This window comes from Pygocentrus nattereri, chromosome 1 (assembly GCF_015220715.1).
Source record: "Pygocentrus nattereri isolate fPygNat1 chromosome 1, fPygNat1.pri, whole genome shotgun sequence".
In the NCBI taxonomy this organism is placed as follows: domain Eukaryota; kingdom Metazoa; phylum Chordata; class Actinopteri; order Characiformes; family Serrasalmidae; genus Pygocentrus; species Pygocentrus nattereri.
In genome coordinates, this window is record NC_051211.1 from 9,632,327 (window position 1) to 9,654,698 (window position 22,372).

Genomic DNA, 22,372 nt, shown 5'->3' on the forward strand with positions numbered 1-22,372 from the left:
AAGGAAAGAGGTGTGTGTACAGTATGTGTGTGTGTGGGTGTGTACTGTGGTGCTTTGTGGTGGGTGTGTACTGTGGTGCTTCAACACTTCCTAAACAGACTGTTCTAAGGAAAAAATTTTTTGTCATGCATAAAGCTAGCAGGATAAAGATGACTGTATAAGTAGTCTGTTGTTGTTGTTTTTAACAGCATTAGAAAATTACCCTTTATGGTGTAAAACTTTTGTATCCATTTTGGACCATTTCTGTTTTTCTAATTATCATGAAATGTTAATACAGTACAAAGGGCATCTGGAGTTATCAGTTTATGCAAAAAAGGAAAAAAAAACAGTGAATCAGTAAAAAGCGTGGAGAGCATGCAACTACTGTCACTCCTTTCAATTTCTAACAACTGATACAAACTGACTGGTTTTGCTACCACTAGTATTCACCATCAGTGATGTTTCTAGGGCCTGCAATGATGTTTTTCTGCAGCAAATTTGGTCCCATTGGATTTAAAAACTTTTCAATTATGCAGACTGTTTAACTGACACCTGAGGTGATCTACCCTGCAGTTCTAACAAGTGGGACAGCTCCAATTTTCCACTCAGTACTTGCAGTTTACATATAACAGGCCTGATGATTTTATGTAATGGCTAACGTTTGATACAGTTTAGAATTTGGTCACTGATTAATCTATTTGCTTTGGTATTCCCACCTAGATTTAAGGTCTAGTGTAACGCGAGACCAGGGTAGAATCCAATCGCAGGTTTATTGAGGATAAGGTTAAACCAATCCAAAAAACGTACAAACAGAGGGGAATCCAATCCTCGTAGTCGGGGTACACAGAAGAAAGATCATCCAGAGGCATACAAACAAAGGGAAATCCTAAATCGTGGTCAGGTTCAAACAGAGCAAGGTCATACACAAAAAACACAGAGAAAGGACAAACGCTTCGAAATGACTATGGGAAGACAAGACGTCGCGAGGTGAGTTCAGAGCAGCGTGCTTAAATACTGAGCTAATTACAGATGAGATGCAGGTGAGTGAGTGCTAGAACTGGGGCGAGAGTGACCTCCTGTGGGCAGGAGGGGTAACTGCAGGGCCAATCGTGACATCTAGTTTCATAACAAAGCTCTTAAGAAACCATTAGAACAGTAAGATCTTAGGGTTCCGATCCTCAGAGGCTCATAAGAAGAAATTCTACGGATAACATTTATTTGAAAAGTTCCATCAGTAACCATTTAGAGTTCTTTTGAGGCACCAAAAATCAGTCCAGCAGTGTCCTTAGAACATTTTTAGCTTTTATGTTTAAGAGTGTAATAGGATGAAATGAGTAGTGCCATTGCTGAACAACCATATTAAACATCTGTAATCTTAGAATATAGTGAAACATTGTGTTATTGATTAAACACAAATAGAAGCCTTTTAAGCCCTTGGTATATTGTTAACTTATTAGGATTTATTACTCACTCTTAGGATTTAGGAGCTTTTTTCACTTATAATTTTTTGTTATTGTGGCATGCGCCCACCCCCCGGGACCAACGATGAGAGAAAAGTGTCTAGCATAGTTTTAATTATTAGTTGTTGTTTTTTTTTTACTTGTTTTGTGAATAAATATGGGTGCTGCAAATCTGAATCCTGCCTCCAATGTCCTCCTTGAGGTTATATATAAATAATATTTTAAATTTAATTTCATCTACGGTCAAGAGAGAAACGCATGTGCAGACAAAGAGTGGGGTTTAATGGAAAGACAACAACAGTAAAAGACTCATTCACTAAACAGAACTAGCTGAAACCATGTTGTCATGGAACCATACTCTGTGATGTTCTTTTATTTTTAGAGCAATGTAGACTATTGCAAAACTCAGTTCACTCTCACTCTCACTGGCTTCACACTCCTCCTCCTCTCAGAGTTCCCCCTTTCAGCAGAGAGGCATGACTCAGCTGGGTCACCCAGTGGCGCAAAAAGGGGGTATGCAGCGTATGCGGCGCATATGGGCGCTGCACTAGAGGGGCGCCAAAACGATGCCGGAAAATTATTTCTAGTTTGCATTTTCTGTAAGAGCTGTTTGTTCAAATATGATAATACACATCAAAAAACAGCACAGCACTAATCAGGCGCCCATCCACTCCGTCCCCTACCCTCCTGTCATTTGCTCCCAAACACAGGCGCTTGAGAACGCGCCCCATAGGGAACGGAAGAGGGAAAGAGAAAAAGATGTTGTAGGGATGAAGAAAAGCTTCTCAAAGTGGTTGAAAGACAGCAGGTTGGTCAGTGTATACTCACTGCTGCGTTCCCAAATGCACTTATTCAAAAATAAAGGAATCTAATAGAGGTCAAACCTTCCATAGTTTCCCCAAAGATCCCGCACTTCACCGTGAATAGATTCACACAATCAGAAGAGATCGCCTTTTCAGTTTAAGATGTATGTTACTGTGCTAGCTAAGGCTAGCCATATTAATATTACCCTGCCAGCCAGATGAATGATAGCAGTAAGGCAGCAAGCTAACGTTAAAGCTAAACTTGGTTCTCCAGCTACGACCTGATTAACCCTGAACTGGTTATTTTCTGGGTTTAACTTCAAAACGAGTGACATTAGTCAAGCCATAGCTCTTTATAGTAGCCTGTTTAGCTAGCTAACCTAGCTAGTCAACATCCTAACCGTGGCGGCCTGGTCTAAAGCTCAGCTCGCTGGTGTCACTAAATCATCTTAAACTCTTAGTTTCTAGCCACATTCAGACACATTCAGCCTGTAACTGTTTTAGTTGAGTTTTCCTTTACATTTTTATTTATTTTGTCCTTTTATTTATTTAATTTTCTGTTTTACCTTTTTATCTATTTTATTCCATACTTTTCGCCTTTTACCTTTTTATTTCATTTATTTCTTCCTTTTATTTATTCTGTCTTCTGTTTTACTGTTTATTTTATTTCCATAATTTACTTTTTTATATAAACTTGGTGTTTTAACCCTCTTTCTTTGTGCTTATATTTTATTATTCTAATTATTAATCTCTATTTTATTGCATTACATTTTAGCCTGTCCACTTATCAGTTTATTCTGAATTATTTTATTTCTTCTTAATTAAATCCTCATTGCTTGCTTTTTGCTCTTACCATTTAATTTGTATTCTGTTTATAAAGTTCCTTATTTTAGCTTGCCTGCTTAAATATTTGATTTTAATTTTAATTTTTTTCAGTCACTTTAAGTTAAGGGGCGGGGTTTTTTTGGGGGGGGCGCTGATAATATGTTTGCATCCACCTCAGAAAGTATGTAGTTGCACCCCTGACTGCACCCACAGTGACACTCTGCTGCTTCACCTCAGCAGGACAGTCAGCTGAAGACAGGGCCTGAAGTTTGAGACAGTTTGACACACTGAAAGGTCAGGGTGATTGGTCAAGGAGTGGCCACCTGCTTTCCTTTCATTTTTATTTGGTCCAGTTCAATTTAGTGTCTACAACATTGGTAAAGCAGCAGCAGGAAGATACCAAGAATGCTTAAACAAAGGGGGGATGCCACTATAAAGTTAATCACCTGAAGAGACATCTTCTGTTGAATTAATCTCATGCACATAATCTATCTTAATCTCAGCATCTTTATCTTTTATCTGTTTTTGTCTTCTCACCATGAGACGTGCAAATCTTCTGTTTCTGGGTGAGTCGCCTTCTAAATGTAATTTGTGTGAATGTGGTAGAAGTTAATGCCACTAATGCTGGGAAGTTTCTCCTTTTCTTAGCTGTGTAGTTAGTTTGATGCTGCCTTTCTTTTAAAAACGCTTAGTATCTTTGATGTGCATGTTGTTAGTGTGGATACAATTTTCTGAAAGTTTTCAGAAAAGGGAGACTTTCAGGAGCAACATAATGGGTCACTAGAATTTTTTAAAAATTCTGAATAGGCAAATGGTTAAGATGTAAATAAATTCTTTCAGTGTGGTTTGATGCGAAGTGCTTCATTATAGAGAAAGTAGGCAGAATTGTTCACAGTTGTTCTCAGGGGTGGAAGATATGGCAAAAAAATTATGATACACAATATGTTTTTCATTGTGCAAAATAGTTTTTCTGATGTTTCATACGTTGGAATAGAAAAAAGAACTAATTGTGCCACATAAAAAATACTTTAACGCCTGTGAATATGATGAGCTTAATTCATCGTTTAATAAACTGCACTACAGTAAGACCTGTTAAACAGGACTAATTATGATCTATATGTAAACATGTGCTTTTTAGTGTAAATGTAAGAAAAACATATTGTGATGTTATAGAATGCCTTCGTCTCATTTCTGCAGTCAAACTACTTTTGTGATGTGGAGCTGTAATCAACACTGGGAAGTGTTGATTACACACACACACACACACACACACACACACATACACATATATATATATATATATATATATATATATATATATATACATATGTATGATCTTCTAAGCCGTTTTCAAATTTTCTAAAAAAACAGTTGGAGGTCAAATTTGCAATTAACTCGTTTGACTGAGTGTAAAAAGGCATTTTAGAGAGGTAGAGTCTCTCAGAAGCAAAGATGGGCAGATGTTCACCAATCTATGGAAAACTCCCTAAAGATTGTAGAACAATTTCAGAAAAATGTTCCTCAATGTAAAATTGTGAAGACTTTGAATATCCCACCATCTACAGTACATAATATAATCAAAATATACAGAAAATCTGGAGAAATCCCTGTACGCAAGGGACAAGGCCAGCGATCAATATTGGACGCTCATGATCTTGGGCCCCTCAGGCAGCACTGCATTGAAAACAGGCATGATTCTGTACTGAAAATCACTCCATGGGCTCAGGAACACTTCCAGAAACCACCGTCTGTGAACACAGTTCACATGATTAAGCTGTTAATGCAAAGAAGAAGCCATATGTCAACATGATCCAGAAACACTGACATCTTTTCTGGGCTAAAGCTCATTTAAAATAGATTAAAGCAAAATGGAAAACTGTTCTGTGGTCAGATGAATCAAAATTAAAAATTATTTTTAGAAACCACGGACATTGTGTCCTACAGACTCAAGAGGAGAGGGATGATCCGGCTTGTTAACAGCAAACAGTTCAAAAGTCTGCATCTCTGATGGTATGGGGTTGCATTTGTGACTATGATGTGGGTAGCTTATACATCTGGAAAGGCGCCATCAATGCTGAAAAGTATATAGAGGTTTTAGAGCAACATATACTCCCATCCAGGCAACGGCCCTTTCAGGGAAGGCCTTGTATATTTCAGCAAGGCAATGCTAAACCACATACTGCATCCATCACAATAGCATGGCTTCGCAGAAAAAGTGCCTGGGTGCTGAACTGGCCTGACTGCAGTCCAGACCTTTCACCAATAAAAATAATTTGGCGCATTATGAAATGAAAAATACGGCAATGAGGTCCCAGGAGTGTTGAGCAGCTAGAATTCTACCTCAGACAATAATGGGACAACATTCCTCTCCCAAAACCCCAGCAATTGGTCTCCTCATTTCCCAGATGTTTACAGGCTGTTGTTAAAAGAAGAGGGGAGGCTACACGGTAGTAGACACGGCTCTGTCCCAACTTTTTTAGATGTGCTGCTGCAATCTAAAGTCCTAAATTTGTTTTTTTCATGAAATGGTAAAATGTCTCACTTCCAATGTCTGTTTTATGTTCTATGTTATATTGTGAGTAAAATATTGGGCTGTGAAATGTGCAAATCACTGCATTCTGTTATTTACATTCATTTGCATTTTATACAGTGTCCCAACTTTTCTGGAATGGCAGTTGCATATAGAGGTATACATAATGATACAGATTGTGGAAAAAAGTACTGTGATTAAATGAATGTGAAATGTTTCTCAATCAAAATCAGACTTTTTGTATGATGTGACATGATTTATCATAATAATAAAATATTATTGTCATATTGAAGAAAGTTTTGATATGCATTCTACATCTTTTAAAACAGATGAGGATGAGTGTGAGTATAAAGAGGACTACTGTGGCAAAAATGCAGTTTGTTACAACACAATTGGTAGCTACTACTGCCCGTGTGAAACAGGATACCAAGGAATTTCAGGAAAAGTTCATTTCACTCAGGAGAACATGACGGGATGCAAAGGTCAGTAATTCCACTGTACGGTGTCCTGTCCTTGTCCAGGTGCTTCAGTAGAAAATGCTGAATGTGATTCTCTGTTCTTGTTCTTTTCACAGATATGAATGAGTGTTCAAAGATGACAGAAATCTGCGGCCCCAGCTCTAAGTGTAGTAATACCCCTGGCTCCTATTTCTGCACATGCAAAGACGGATTTGTTCTCAGCAACGGAGAGAAGAAATTTAATGCAAGCCAAGGTGTTACATGTGATGGTAAGACAAGATGGTATCAAACTGTATTAATGTGATCATTTTCCTGCAGTTTTTGCATAATAGAAAAAAAAATGGCGAGCCTGTCTCAATTACTGTTGCTACATCCATCAAAGTTTCTGATCAGGCCAGCTTATATTACCTGTATAATAGATGTGTTCAAACGACAGTGTATTCTGTGACAAATTCAAGCCTGAACTATGAGGAATCCACCTGTAACAACTTTTTTAAAGCAGAGACAGTGCAGATCTTTATGGGCAGTGTCAGCAGTGGGAAGTTCAACACCACATCACACATCCCCTAAGGGATAAAATAAAGAAACTAGTATTTATTGCACATCCACCAGGTTTAATTCTTCCTAATAACATTAGCAAATGTTAGCAAGTGCCTTGAACACCACAGTTAGCAAAGAGGCACAGCATTGTATTTATACATCGTTAAACTACTCACCAAACTACAGTAGTTAGGGGTACTCATCGTCGGTTTCTCAAAGTTTTTTTTAATTGAGTAATAACAGCGTACAGGATTGTACATATGCCAGTGAATTAATATTTATCCTCGAGCTGAGTGTTTTTCAATTGCAGTTATGAGGAAAATTGCTCTACTGTACAGTACCACATTCACTCAGTGGTTAAATTTTACCTGCTCTCTTTTTTGATTCAGATAAAATAAGATAAGATAAGATAAGATAAGATAGACTTTATTGTCCTACTGGGGGAAATTTGCATTGTTACAGCAGAATACACAGTAAGCAGATAAAGAGCAGTAAGCAGACAAAGATGTGCATCATACAAAATACAAAATATGTGATATACTATAGAAATAAATAAATAAACACTTGATTCCACTTGATGTGTGAGGATCCACAGTGGAAAAAACACCTTCCATGGCAGAACAATCTAGTGTCCTGCCATAGGATATAACAGTGTTTTGGGCAGAATACGCTGCTCAGTCTGAATGCAACCTAAAAATTGAGCAGCACAAATGTGTAATAAAGCAAATATGTAGTAAACAGTTGTGAGAAAATACCATAATTAATACAGATGGTGGGATTGCATGGGAGTTCTTTAAAAAGCCCATATTCTACATGTCATTGTATTTTATTTTTCCACTGGGTTTATGTACCAAAAACAGTCATAAGAGATGGCAGGTCAATCATTTTTTTTTGCAAATGGTAAATAATGTGATAGAAAGTGAAAGCTGACTGAGGGGTTTTATCATTGTGTTACTGACAGACAGGAATGAATCCATGGATTTGGACATTTGTGGACAGCATGCAAAGTGTTATAACACCATTGGTGGACACAACTGTACCTGTGACCCAGGCTACAGGTGAAATCGGGACAAACTACCTTCATCAACGGAGGACCTTGTGAACGTAAGGGTTTTTTGCCTTTCTGCAAAATACAGTTGCAAACTATTAACAACTCTATTGTATTTGCATTAAGTGGAATCAATCAGATTGTTCGTTAGAGCTACATTACCAGTAATCAGTGTCAATCTTCTGTCTGTGTACTGTGCATCAGTCTATACGCATGAATACAGTTAGCCAACAAAGCGATAAAAAATAGAAAATGAGCTCCCAGACTAACTGACTCTGTTGGGAACAGACAAGCGTCAAATAGTTTTGCCTATAACAAATATGCAAAAAATGTTAACGTGGAAAACTGGAACAACTAAACATACGGCTGAGACTTTTTTTTTTTTTGCTGTTCTCTTTTTCATTTAAGATGTTTGTATGATTGATGAGTCTCTCTGTGGGGAAGGACACTGCAGCAAGTCTGAAGATGGCCATGAGACAGGATTCACCAACTACGGCTTCAAGACAACGAAATGCACAAGTGAGTGCAGGCTAAGTGTACTTAACAATGCCTTCTCCCAAAAATAAGTCCCATTAAAAACTTGTAGTCTATATTGAAATACTATACACTAGACACCAAAAAGTTTTTTATTGGGTATGATATATAATTTTTCAAGTTGTTCATAACAACAAGAAATTATTAAATTCTAAAAAATACACTGCACTATTTACTGCAGTACTACACAAAAAGAGTGGAAAACCTGGTACAAGACCAAAACTTCAGACTTCAGATTTATAAAGAATTAGACAATGTAGTTGCCTGCGATCTCAGAACAGTGTATGATGAGAAGCACAAAATCCAACCAACTTCTAAGACTGAATTTTGGAGGTGTGGAAACAATAAATGCTTAAAATATTTAGTTGTTGAGGCTTCTGTGTGTTTTTCTATTTAATATTTGTTTTCATGTTTTTTGGCATTTAAAAAAATTAAAAACTTAATGGCAATTTAACATAAACAGAGCACATAAATACAGCTGTAAGTGGGAATATGTGTAATAATCAGCACAGTGAGGCCTTATATTCTGTGGTGTTGTAATCAGGTCATGAACATATCTTCCATTTTCTCTCAGCCTGCAGTTGGGCTTCATGTAGAGTTTTGCAATTACAATTGCCACAGGCTCTCAGTACTATGAGGCCTAATGTGTCACTCTGTCATAGATAGAAAACAAATGAAAGGAAGGCCGCCATTCATCATGATTCTAGATGAAGAACATTCAAAGACTGTCATGTTTGACATGTGAATTTGATCTTTTGATGTTGGTGTAGTAAACAGTACATTTTAAATGAACTAAAGAGTCAAAATACCTGGAAATATTTCAAATCCTTACATGGGTTTTTCAGCTTACAAACATGCATCACGAGACACTCATTCCTTATCAGTAGAATGCAGAAAATGATGCCAATATCATTTTTAATGATTTTAAACCTATTCTTCTGCAGTAGCACCCCCTAAAGGCAAAGCTAGGTCAAGCTTTACAAAGTAACGTGACATATAAATAATGAGTGTTTCTTTTTATTTTTCTTTTATATATTTTAGAATAGATACTTGAACATCATGTGTAATGTGTCTAATTTGTGTTTTCATGGGGCCATAGGTGGCTGCCTACCTTTGCCTAGTGCAAAGACTGCCCTTGGATAGAAAGCCCCCTCACTAGCATACCAAGTTCAATTACAATGTGTGACCACCTTAAGTTAAGTCTCTCCTGCACTCTAATAAAACTCAAAATACTACCACACTTCAGACTTAATCCCCTGCTACTTAATCCCCAGCCCTGTTACTGACATCTACCATGTTTCCTCTGACCCAAACCTAACCCCCACTGTGTACTGTGTCTGCACGAATTCATCTGATACTGTTGAAATGGTCATTTTAACCATTGAGAAGTTTACAGTGGTTTACGGTGAAACTGATAATCGTTATCAATAATTGAAACCATATTGTTTGGAAATGTCAACATGTTTTTTTTAATTATTAAAGTTTAGACTATAATCTACCAGTTTTGTAAGAACTAGCTCAAAAACCCAGGACGAGTTTGCAAAGGTAGGTTTTAAATATTATTCAAATTAGTAATCATATCTATGCAGGGGAAACTTAATGGTTCTTGAATCAGGGAAAAAGAATTACAGTGTTACAAGCCTAAATGCATTTCACTTTGTATCATCCCCCTCTTCAGGCTGATTGGGCTCATCTCAAGCACCTGAATAGTGGGAGTGAGTACTACCAGTTGACCAAGTGTTATGTCCATACAACTTATGGTTTGTTCTGCCTGAATTGTTTTAGAGCAGAATTAGAATAAGAGGAAAAATCCTAACAATTGCTATAGGAGTCCAGCACACCTTGGACCTCTAATGGCATGCTATAATGTGGCACACCTCTGCATATCAGTCGTTTCACAGTCAAAAGGTGGATCTGCCCTTCTATCTCCAGACAGAAGCTCCCCAGAATTCCACCCTAAGTTCTCAGAATTCTCTCACCTCCCTCAGTCTTCCCTCATACTAAGACCATATATTGAAGGCACAGGCTGAACTAATAATATTGATAATAATAATATTGGGCCACTTTGGGTCCAGAACCTTCAGATAACTCTGCATACTTTTACTCTGCACCTAATACATGCACCCAAAGTGGCCAACAGTTGGTGATGGAAGCAAATGACCAAAATGCAGTATCCTTAATTTTATATCTTCCTACAAATTAGCTGTAACATATAATTCTGTAGAGCAGTAGCGCCTTATTAGAATCATTTAGATGTGTCGCAACAGACACAGAAGTTTTATTTCATGTATATTTTCTACATTTGTGTGTTTGCTCTGCAGAGCCAAACTGCAGCTTTCTGACGGAGAACATCTCAGTGCAGTTACAGCATGACCCTGAGCAGGTAGGTCACTATGAATACAGGAGCACAATACTAGACTCCATTCATAGTGCTAACAGTGGCTCAATTGTTTCTCTTAACGCTGCTCGCCTCTCACTGACTCCAACTCTTCTCTTCTATGTTAATGCTGTTGTCATTGTATATGTTGCTTTTCTACAGCATCATTGGAACTACATCAATGACATGTATTGCTGTTATTATTAATGGACACTTATTAATGAAATTAACTGTAATGCATGATTAGAATAAAATATATGTGGCCCTGACCAAGTACAATACATATATCATGTTACTAGATTATTTTAACTGGTCTGAACCTTGTACTTCATCGTCCTATTCCTCTATGTGTTGTTCACACAGGTCCTTCCAGAGCTGCAACCAGTCATAGAGGAGTTGAGGAGCAGCTGTGTGAAGCTGAGTGGAGACCCAGATATGAGGAGGATGTGGATAGTTGACGGAAACACACTGTTCGAGGTATCACTGTACAGTAAGACTAATGATGATCACTTTCAGACTTCATACTGTGCTTTTTTCCATTGGCCATCAACCCAGTACCTGTTCAAGACTGGCAAAAACCAGTAATGGTACTCCTCTGTCTTCACTAGCAGCTGAAACCAAATAGAGAACTCAGTGAATCTGCTAGACAACGTAATGCATTCATTCTATATTCTTCCAACTGAAGATAAATTCACCAAGCAATACATGCACCAGAATATCTCTCGTAATTTGAGGTGCTAATTGCTTTTTTAGAATTTAACTTATTTTGCCAGGATGATTCACAAAGCGAAATCTATCAGCATTTATACTAGGCTCCACACAGTACTTTTGCACATACTTTCACATCAAACAGGGAAAAAATATAGCATAGATTCTGCACATGATTCTGTATGGAGGCTAGCACAAATGCTGATAGAATTAGTATTAGCATCTAGTTTACAGCTTCTCAGATAATTCTTTAGTTACAGGTGAAATTTACCAAACACCATTTTATGACCAATACATGAACCACAATTACAGATGGTAATCTGATGTGTTTTTTGCTGCTTTTAGAATTTTTTATTTGCAAATAGTTTGCTAAGGTTGCAAAAACTATGCTAACACAATTAGCATTTATGCTAATATTTATATATTTTTAGTTATATTTTCACACTTGACAGAGAAAAATGTCCCTCCTGAAAAGGACTAGTGATTTTGCTTTCCAATTGGGAATTGACATAATGATTTCCTATAGACACCATTATTTTCCTGATGAACACCTTTAGATCCCATTAGGAAAACATCACATGCATTTAGAATCTGTTAAGCCATTAGTATCCTTTACATTGTGATATCTACCCAGTACAAAAGCCAAAACACATTATAAAACTGTGAGGAACACTATGGATGTGAGTCTTGATCCATTCTACATATGATTTTGTGTGACTGTAGAAATTTGTGAGTGTGTTTTGTATGTACTGAAAAAAACAACATGAATTCCATGGCTTATCCTGGTCTAGCTGGTCTGGTGCTGGTGTAGTTGGTCACCCAGCATGGTCATACTGGTTGAGCAGCATCCCAGCATCCAAAACACAACATGTGCTGGTTTTGCTAGGTGATCAACCTTGTTGATCAATGTGAGTTTTTCTAGCATAGTAGTTAAGCCAACTAGGAAGCAATGTAGCTAGTTGGACCACACACTTCTTCTAAGCCGCTTCTCCCTCACGGTCACGGGGGGTGCTGGAGCCAATCCCAGCGGTCATTGGGCGGAAGGCAGGATACACCCTGGACAGGTTGCCAGTCCATTGCAGGGCAGACAGACAGACATACACAATCACACACACACACTCACACCTAGGGGCCTACTTGGACCAATTAAATGTAAATTGTTAATTGTAATTATTGTGGTAGTTCGAGCTGTCTTTAAAGTAGTAGGTTGAAAACACTAGAAGCTTAAATGTAATTGTGGTTCCCATTTGGGTCAGTTCTTGTTTTTGAATGTTCAGTGGAAAACACCACACAGAGAACACAGTTGTTCTAATCTGTCTGTCTGTCCCTCCCTCTGTAGCGGTTCCTCAAAGCTCTAGACGCGATTTTGTCTGCTGGGCCCCTAAACAGAAACAAGAAGGTGACAACAGTGTTGGAAACAACTGAGAATGTACTGAAACTGCTAGGACCCCTGCTATCTAATATCAGCAAATCAAATGATGACACAGGTAAGGGGTACTAAAAACCTGAAATGGTACTAAAACCTATTGATTTTCTTTTTCTGTTTCTTCTTTATGCTGCTCCTGCACTGCTGAACAGGATTTGCTGCTGCGCCTCTGATCAGCTGCAATGGCTTGGAAAGTCTTTTTTGATCACATAAGAAAACAAGAAAATGAAACACTCAAGATAAACTCGAAAGTAGTCACAGCAGTGGTCACTAACCCTAATACGACCCAGCTGAAGAAACAGATCATTCTCACCTTCTCTCACCTGCAGGTGCGGCTATACTTAAATGTATACTTTAATGGATTTTATGTTATAAAATAGCAGTAAGAGATTAAAGTAGCTTATTATTTCATGAGCTTCACTGTAACAGCTCAAAACCACATACTGCACACATTGCAAAGGCATGGCTGCTGAAAAAGACGGGACAGTTGCTGGACTGGCTTGCTTGTAGTCCTGACCTGTCCCTGATAGAGAATATGTGGCGCATTTTAATATGCAAAATGCATCAGCAAAGATTCCAAAAAATAGTTTGCAGGAAAAATCATCCAGTGCGACCTTCTTCATATTCCACATACAAAATATGGACAAAGGTATCAGGACACCCCTTCAGATTATAGAGGTAAGGTGTTTCAGCCACACCCATTGCTAACAGGTGTATAAAATTAAACACATAGCCTTGCAGTCTCAATAGATAAACAATAACAGTAGAATGTGTGATAGTGATGAGCTCAGTGACTTTAAACATGGTACTGTCATAAGATGCCACCTCTGCCATGAGTCAGTTTATGACATTTCTGTCCTGCAAGATCTGCCCCTGTCAACTGTAAGTGCTATTATTGTGAATTGGAAGCACCAAGGAACAACAGCTTAGCCACAAAGCGGTAGACCACGCAAAAACTCAATTAGTGGGGCTGCCAAGGACTGAAGTGCACAGTGCTTATTCTCTGTTGAATCACTCAGTAAAAAGTTCCAAATTGCATCTGGAATCAACATCAGCAAAAGATCCTAAGATCAAAATGCACAGTGCCAGCAGTGGAAACTGCATTGTGCCTGTAAAGTTTGGTGGAAGAGGGATAATGCTATGGGATTATTTTTCAGGGGTTGGTCTGCACCCCTTAGTTGACATGAAGGGAAATCTTAATGCTTGACAGACCCTCACAGAGCCCTGACTTCAAACAAACACCTTTGCAATGTACTAGCATGGAGATGGCGAGCCAGGCCTTCTCATCCAACATCAGTGTCTGACATTACCAATGCTCTTCTGGATGAATGGGCAAAAATTCCCACAGACGCTGTCCAAAGTCTTGTAGAAAGCTTTCCAGAAGAGTGGGAGATGTTATAGCTGCAAAGGGGGGACCAACTCCATATTAATGGCTATGGATTTCCTGTAGATGGAATGTGTAAGTGTCCCATTACTTTTGTCCATATAGTGTATGAAACTTTAAAAACGTGGTGTAGCAGCCTTTTTTCTTTCTATGAACCAATAATCTGGAACACATTACCAATAAACATTCGTCAGGCTTCGTTTATCACTGATTTAAAACACCTACAAATCTATTTCTTCACGTTATCATTTAACTGGCTTTAATTATTTTACTTTCCAGTGCATTCCCTTAGTATTACTTTTTTAAAAAATAGTTTTACTTTTATTCAATTTTTCACTTAAATTGCTACAATTGCTTTTTCTCTCTTTTTCTGTGACTGCTTGTGTGTGATGTTTGTTTTAGTATTTGCCTATTTATTATTTTATTTTTACTGTCATTATTATTATTATTATTATTATTATTAAGATCATCATCACTATTGTAAAATACACAGGAAAGTACAATCTATTAAAACTTTACTCAAGTATATGTAACTAAGTAAATGGAACTAGTTATTACTTCTCCCTTCTGTTTTTGAAGCTTTCATTCTCATATAGTCTTTCATCAGGTACAAATGCTAAAAAGACAAAATAATAGACTATGAAGACACCAGCTGTCGCTCTTGGCTACTATTCACGATGCACTAAGAGCTTACACCCCATGTCACTTGGCATGAGTGTTTGGGGTCACTTCCAAATCTAACTTTCTTGTTTTCTCTTCCCTACAGCAGCCATCAGATGGAAACCAAATGTATGTGTTCTGGGACTCCTTTCTGGATGGTGGTGCATGGTGCACCAAGGGCTGCACTGTGGTCTGCTCCTGCACTCACCTCAGCAGTTTTGCTGTGCTAATGACATGCCATGAAATGCAGGTTATGTAGTTCTTTTTCTCACTGCAGATGCTAACTGCCCATTATGGGAAAACTAAACTTCTCTGTTTTAGTAAAAGTTGGCAGAGCCAGCAGTAATACAGGAAGAGCTAACTTTCTGCAGACTTTAGTTCCAGCCTTTAAGCTAACGCTATATTGAAGTAATATCGGCAACTGGGAAATATTTATTTTCCTTCTTGTAAATTGCACTTAAACAGCTGACAGATTCAGTCAAATTTGTAGCTGGGATTGAAGATGATACAAGTTTACCAGACATGGTGTATAATGTGACCTTTCTGTTGGTGGCAGTGAATGTGAAAAAAAAATGAATGAATATGGCTAAGAAAAATGCAGGGTACATTCTGAGGCTGGCTTTACATTGTAAACTTTCATGACACTTATTGTCCATGCAACTTGACAGTGCAATTCAAAAGTTGCATGCAACACATTCAGTAATTCCTCTAGTTAGTCAAATTCGACTTGCATCATTCTCGCTGTATAAAACAACCTGTGCTGACTATCAACATTTGCATATTTACAGACTTTTTATCATCTTTATATAATTTTCCAGATGTCATTCTTCTATAGCTATACATAAGAGATATAGAAAATTTAGTGAAATTTAGTTTCATGTAATTTTCAAGCACCTAATAATGCATGTAGATTTCCCAGGGTAAAGCCAGCCTTGCACACCTGATCCATCAGTTTCACAAAGTAGGCATTAAAAGACAGTGTACATATGGAACTTACCTGTATATAACCCATAATGTTGTAGTTAGTTTAAAATCAATCTGAAGTCTTTTAATGAGAATGATATAAAGTTTCCTAAACAGTTAGTTTCTATTGTAACATCTGTCTCTGTCCCTTCCTGCCACAGGAGGTATTTGAGCTGCAGCTGGTCGCATGGGTGGGGCTCTCCCTGTCCCTCATCTGCCTCCTCATCTGCATACTGACCTTTGGCTTCATCTGCTCCATCCAAAGCACCCGCACCACAATCCACCTGCATCTCTGCATAAACCTCTTCATTGCGAACCTCGTCTTCCTCGCTGGCATCAGGCGAATGGAGAACAAGGTACTTTAATACTGAGCTATTGTGCCAGGAATTATGTGCGTGTTGCATGATAAAAGTACCATGTATTAGTTTTATTATAGAAAAGTTCCCCAGGGTAAGATGACACCCCATTTTCTCTCCTGATCAAGTGATGGGGCCAAAACTAATCTCAGCACATTTAATGAATATCTGAAACTGCATTTGAATTACCATGTTTCTCAGATTTCTTACTTATTTTTTTCTGGTCAGTTGATCTTTGCCATTGAATAATAATGATCTATGTATTTGTATTAAGCAGTACAAGAAAATCTGTCATAGAGAAAATCATAGGGGCAGTTTGCAGAGAACAACACATTTGGTTGTAAAAGAAATAAATGTTTATTTTCTTTTGAAGTGAAAGTGTAATGTTAGAGCTTTGAGACAAGCCACCCCTAGACATTTAGCAAAAGGCCCCATTTAGCATATTGCCTCAACAATATTATTTACTTAGATTTTCACCAATAAAACACAAATGTGTTCACTGTAAACCTCTGTAAAAACTCAGTACAGTAAATGGACATTTCCCCCTATTCTCCCTTCTTACATTAACTGTTAATAGTTCACTGGGCCCCATTCCATCCAGTGTGTTCATCCAAAGTCTCTACTGACAACTGTTCTAGTTTGTTATTTTGGAGTCTACTGATGGTGCTTGTCCCTTGTCTCTCCAGTTGGGCTGTGCATTTGTTGCAGGTCTGCTGCACGTCTTCTTTCTGGTTGCATTGTGTTGGATGTGCCTGGAAGGTGTGCAGCTCTTTAACATGGTAGTGCTGGTCTTCAACACCATGCTGAGACCACTCTACCTGATGTTGGGTGGTTATGGAGTTCCTGTCCTCATTGTTATCATATCAGCCAGTATCAATGCCAGAGGTTATGGCACCAAGCACCAGTGAATTTTACCGAGGCTTTTCTGCCATTACTGACTGGCATGATTGTATCAGCAGTGCTGCATTAGTCAGTGAGCAACTGTAGCATTTTTAGCTTTGGTGTGCATTGTCTTACATACTTGTTTGTTTGCCATCAGCTGTTGGCCCAACCTGAAAGGTGGGTTCACCTGGATGTTCTTCAGTCCTGTTTGTGTCATAATTGGTGTAAGTACAGATTAAAATATGGGAGCTTAATCTACTAAATATTGCATGCTATTGCAATATTAACTATTTTTAGTATTGAAAAAGACTCTCATTTCCTTTCTCTGTCAGGTGAATGTGTTTTTCTTCCTGATAACTATATGGAAGCTGGTTCAGAAAATTTCCCTTCTCAAACAAGACTTGAGCAAGCTGCAAAAAATCAAGTAAGTGAATCCATTTTTACACAAACTACTGCCTTTGCAGCATGCCAGCAGCTTTAGGACTTGTCAAGGACAAAGGTGCTGTAAGATAGTATTCCCATTTCAGCATATTTTCTAACATGCCTTTGCCCAAATTGACTCACCAAGTGCGTGACACTTACATTTCACTAGTGGTCACTCAGAGCAGAAGAGGAGCAGGGCACAGTAAAAATGCACATGTCCTCAGCAGATTAGCCTCAGTGTGTTGATCAGCTAGCAATGCAAAATGTTGTTTAAGAAGTTTGAACATAATATGTGTGTGAATAATTTGTGAATAATTTGTGAATATTTTCTTTTGTCTAGCTGTAAGTTTTGAGATACTGTCCAGTGGGCAGTGGCATATGTCTGCGTCTACAAGAAGTCTGCGTATGTTTTAGCCATTTAAACCACAATATTTCCTCTAAGAACTACACACACACACCTCTTCTAAGGCACTTCTCCTTCTGGGTCACGGGGGGTGCTGGAGCCTATCCCAGCTGTCATTGGGCGAAAGGCAGGATACACCCTGGACAGATCCCCTGTCCATCACAGGGCAGACAGATAGACATACACATTCACACCTAGGGGCAATTTAGCAACCCCAAAAAATAACTGCATATCTTTGGACTGTGGGAGGAAACCAGAGAACCCAGAAGAAATCCATGCAAACATGGGGAGAACATGCAACCTCCACACAGATAGGACCGTAGTCGCCCAGTCAGGGACTGACGCCCAGGCCCTCCTCGCTGTGAGACGACAGCACTACCCACCATGCCACCATGCTGCCCCTCTAAGAGCTAGGGCTGTCAAAATCAAATCCAATGTTCGAACACTTATAAAATGCAATTAAAAATGTGCATTTGCGCATGTACAGTTGCTCATGCTGTCACTGCAGTCACACTCTTTAGTTTATAAAAACAATCGCTATCGTGACATTTTATGGATAATTCATTCTCAAAGAAACTATTCTCTCAGAATACACCTTTGTAACTTTTGCAATAATGAGCCCATAAGTTGCAACCCCAGGTTAAGACTCGCTAGTTTAAAAACCTTGTGGACACTTGATAATTTATTTTCAGTGCCTGCCCTTTTGTGGATATAGAAGACATAACACTGGACTTGGAAATCTTAATTTTAATGCAGTTATGTATCCTACATATATTCTTGGCAAATTGGGGAAAATTTGATTTCTTATGTAGCTCTACTAAGACCTGTTTGTCAACAAATCAAATCAAACAAATCGAACAAATTTGATCTCGATGTAACAGCGACTTTCTAAATTTGTACTTGCACCAGTATTTCTGATGTATTAATTTTCCATGAATCTACATTTAGGAAAATATTGACATTATTCCTCATCTTTTTTTTATTTTCTCTTGGATTTAGGATTCCATGTTCAAGCCATTTGTACATTTGCTGTAAAATAATTGTTGGATCTCTGTCTCCTCATCGGGTCATTCACAGTCACTGCCATTGCTCAGCTTTGTGTGCTTGGCACCATGTGGATTTTTAGTTGTTTTCAGTTTGAGAGAGGGTCTCTGGTCATGTCCTACCTCTTCACTATCTGCCTTAGCCTGCAGAGGGTGCTGGTGTTTGTCATGCACTGCCTGCTCTCCAAACAAGTGAGTCCACTCATTTCATTCAGGACTACGGAGCCCCGATGGTGACATCCTGTATAAATAAAAATAATGCGTGGCCACGACTTAGTAAGGCATGGGAATGAGATGATTAAGTCATGGCCATGACTTAGTAAAGCGTGGGAACGAGATCCTAATGCGTGGCCACGATTAAGTAAGCAGCAATCTCGTTTCCACGCCTTACTAAGTCATGGCCATGACTTAATCATCTCATTCTCATGCCTTACTAAGTCGTGGCGATGCATTATTTTTATTTATACAAGATGTCACCAGCTGGGCTCCATATAGGACTCCTGAGCTGAAATGTGAAGATTTAATGCCAGCTGAAGACAAAATTGCAAGTGCAGCTGTGTTTCCACGGTGTGTCAGAGACTCACACAGTCTAAAATCTCAATGTCAGTGCTAAAGTAAACATGGATATAAAACTTTGGGCCTAGCATTGTTACAGTACCTGAATTTGTAAGGAGACAATACAATACTGGGTGATACTTTTTCTCCGTCTGCTCCTGGTTAATTGTAAACATTTAAAGGGAAGAAGACATTTTCTTTGCAAAGTATTCAAAGTTTTGGCCCTCAGCTTATCTGTTTGACAGAAACATGATTTTGTAACCCTTCTGAGTTTTTGTACAAGTACTGGGAATCTCCACCACTCCTAGTGCAGCCCAGATGTAGAGGCTAATAAATACAATCATGGTATTTGGCTTTCTAGTCGTATCATTAGCTACATGTTGGCTTCCTTCTGAATTAGCCAGCTAGCAGTGGAGGAAAAAAAGGCTAAAGCATTTAAAGCAGTTGCAATTACTCTACTCTTTAACCCAAGTTCTCTATCTAGATGCTTTTTTAGCATGGCTCAATGGGGCAGGCATGCAGTGTTTACAAGAGATGAAGCACATTACATTCTTCGTTTTCGCCAGAGTGCCCCTTTAAGCCTGAGTGTCACACCAACAGCTTCACATTTCTATCTTGTTCCAGTCTGCCTCATGATGTTCTCTAATCTTCTCTTATTAGGTGAGAGAAGAGTATGCCAGGATCCTGACCAGCCTGTGTGCACAAAAGAAAAAATCCTCAGAGTTCAGCACAAACCAGCCCAACAAATCTCAGGCACTTTCCATTTTAATTCAGCACTCCACTCTCATAAGCTGCTTCAAGGGAATGTAATGGAATGCATTGCAATTTGGGTCTCACTAAAAATAAGGGTTCAGTCTCATTTGAATTTTCCCTGTTAAATAAATAAATAAATAACATAGCTAGGGGCTTTTTAGCTTTTTTTCTGTGTGGCTGAATAGCTGTTTTAATTCATTTGTCCATTAAAGTTAATTTCACCAGAAAAAATGCCCAGCCAAAGCTGATAGCCCTATTGAAGACTCAAATTGTATGCAAATACAAACCCGACTGAAATGATTTAGCTCCAGTTTGGCATCCGTATCAATGAAGGCATGCCTCCATATAGTGCGCTGTCAGATACTAAAGAGAGAAAAGATGCTGCGGACGTGTCAGCTTGGGTGGCAGGCAGGAAAAAGCCAATTTCTCATCACAGCCAATGTTCTCTGAGACAGGCTGGTGGGGAAGTCATGATCAGTGGAGCATTTTGACCAAGATGAGCATTACAGTTCCATATTAGATGACCAGCTGTGATATGAATGTGAAGGAGGCTCTTCTTCCCTGTCTCACTGTCTCTTGAACAGCTTTGCAGGCATCCAGGAACATCAGTACACGGGAGAGTCAAACATATGAAGCAGGCTGGATCCGCCCACCAGCAGCGCTTTCCATGTGCACACTTCACCTTGTCTGTAGCCCTTCTGACCACTGTGGGTCTTAACCAAACATCGATAAACATGGTTGGCAAAAGCTCCTTTAAGTACTTTTTTAACTGCTAAAGGCAGTCCATCCATGCATGTGCTGCAGTGAACTTACATGTAACAGGATTACATCTTCGAAATGGCGTGGCAAATAGTTTTGTCGTAAATGGTTCATATCTTGTAAAATTTAATTTTACTTTTAACTGTTTTTAAATAAGTGCTAGATGTAGTATGTAAACAGTGTTTTAAAATGCTTTATCTACACAGTCCACAAAGGCTTAAGCTTCAAAAACAGCCTGTGTTGAATTCACTGTTATTATGAGGTCACAAAAACCAAAACATTTACACACATCCAACTATTGGACCTACTCATAAGAAGCTGTAAGTAGAGATTCAGCCCGGACTGCATTTTAAATGTGGCACAATACAGGACAGCCAATCAGAACAGAGGTCATTTATGTACACAGTCGTGTGCAAAAGTTTGAATACCCCTGGTGAAATGACATGTTTTGTTGATTGTTGATGGCATAGTTTTTGTACAGGCCACATTTTATGTCTATTTATTTTATCTTCATTATGTTAAATTTGGATGGATGTTAAATTTATCAAATAAACTGTAAACTGTGCATTAACATATGCCGAGGTGTAAGGAGTACTTATTTTCACTTAGGAAATCAACATAACCAGGTGCACCTAAACTTTAACACGGTAACAGAAATAATGGGTTTATTCGAGAGAAAGATACAGAAGGTTGGAAAATGGTCATATAGAAATGAACTATGGCTGTTTCTGGTACATAAAACCACATGAATGTTGTAAGTGAGCCTCAGAGGCAAAATAAAATATAATAAAAATGTACTATATAGCTTTGAAAAGCAAATGTTAAAAGCTAAAATACTGAAAGGAAGAAGTTTTATTTTAACAGTTATATTTGTATGTGAGTCCATGTTTTTTGTAATATAAATGAGGATTCTGTTGTAATATTTAATTAGCTTTAAGGCTGCTCTTGTAACTCATGTTACTGGATTACAGCACTCTGACCTGTACTTTTTCTCTGTGTTTCTTTGCTGTACAGCATATCTGAGCCTTTTTCAAAGGTTTTTATTCGCCATTAAAATATTGAGTTGAGAAGTTGTGCCTATGTCTTTATACCTGTTTTGTGCCAAGATCTGAAGGTTTTTATGGCATATGCATGATTAATACATTTTTAATGTACATCTGTGCTGATGGTAGCTACAGATGTCTCGTTACTAAAAGCACAAAAAAGGCTATTTTAAAGCTGCAATTTGCCAGAGGAATTTTAATGGCAATCATTTTCAAACTAATAAAGAATAATTACAAATGGGGAAATATAATTTTAAAATAAAACAATACAATAATCAACAATAATCATTTAATCATTTAAAGCATCTCAGATGAATGATGTTTGTTTCAAATTGGCATAATACAGCAAAATGAGTGCTCATTTATTTGACAAATGGATGCTTCATTTCATGCAGGGAATACATCAGATATTGAAATCAGGGTGGCGCCAGGCTGCAGCCGGAACGGGAAATTGCCAAAC

At 38.3% G+C, this 22,372-nt stretch overlaps 1 protein-coding gene across 1 annotated transcript; it reads left to right on the forward strand.

The window, feature by feature from the left end:
* The first annotated feature begins 1,013 nt into the window (after nucleotides 1-1,013).
* Nucleotides 1,014-21,264, forward strand: LOC108429612 (adhesion G protein-coupled receptor E1-like). Its single transcript, XM_017701476.2, has 17 exons — nucleotides 1,014-1,019; nucleotides 1,892-1,952; nucleotides 5,927-6,079; nucleotides 6,172-6,324; nucleotides 8,052-8,162; nucleotides 10,499-10,560; nucleotides 10,918-11,031; nucleotides 12,602-12,749; nucleotides 12,866-13,017; nucleotides 14,839-14,982; nucleotides 15,857-16,051; nucleotides 16,738-16,955; nucleotides 17,091-17,157; nucleotides 17,266-17,357; nucleotides 18,826-18,994; nucleotides 20,018-20,110; nucleotides 20,703-21,264. The coding sequence occupies exons 1-17, from the start codon at nucleotides 1,014-1,016 to the stop codon at nucleotides 20,826-20,828; spliced, it is 2,064 nt and encodes a 687-aa protein (XP_017556965.2). The 3' UTR covers nucleotides 20,829-21,264.
* Nucleotides 21,265-22,372: the final 1,108 nt, after the last annotated feature.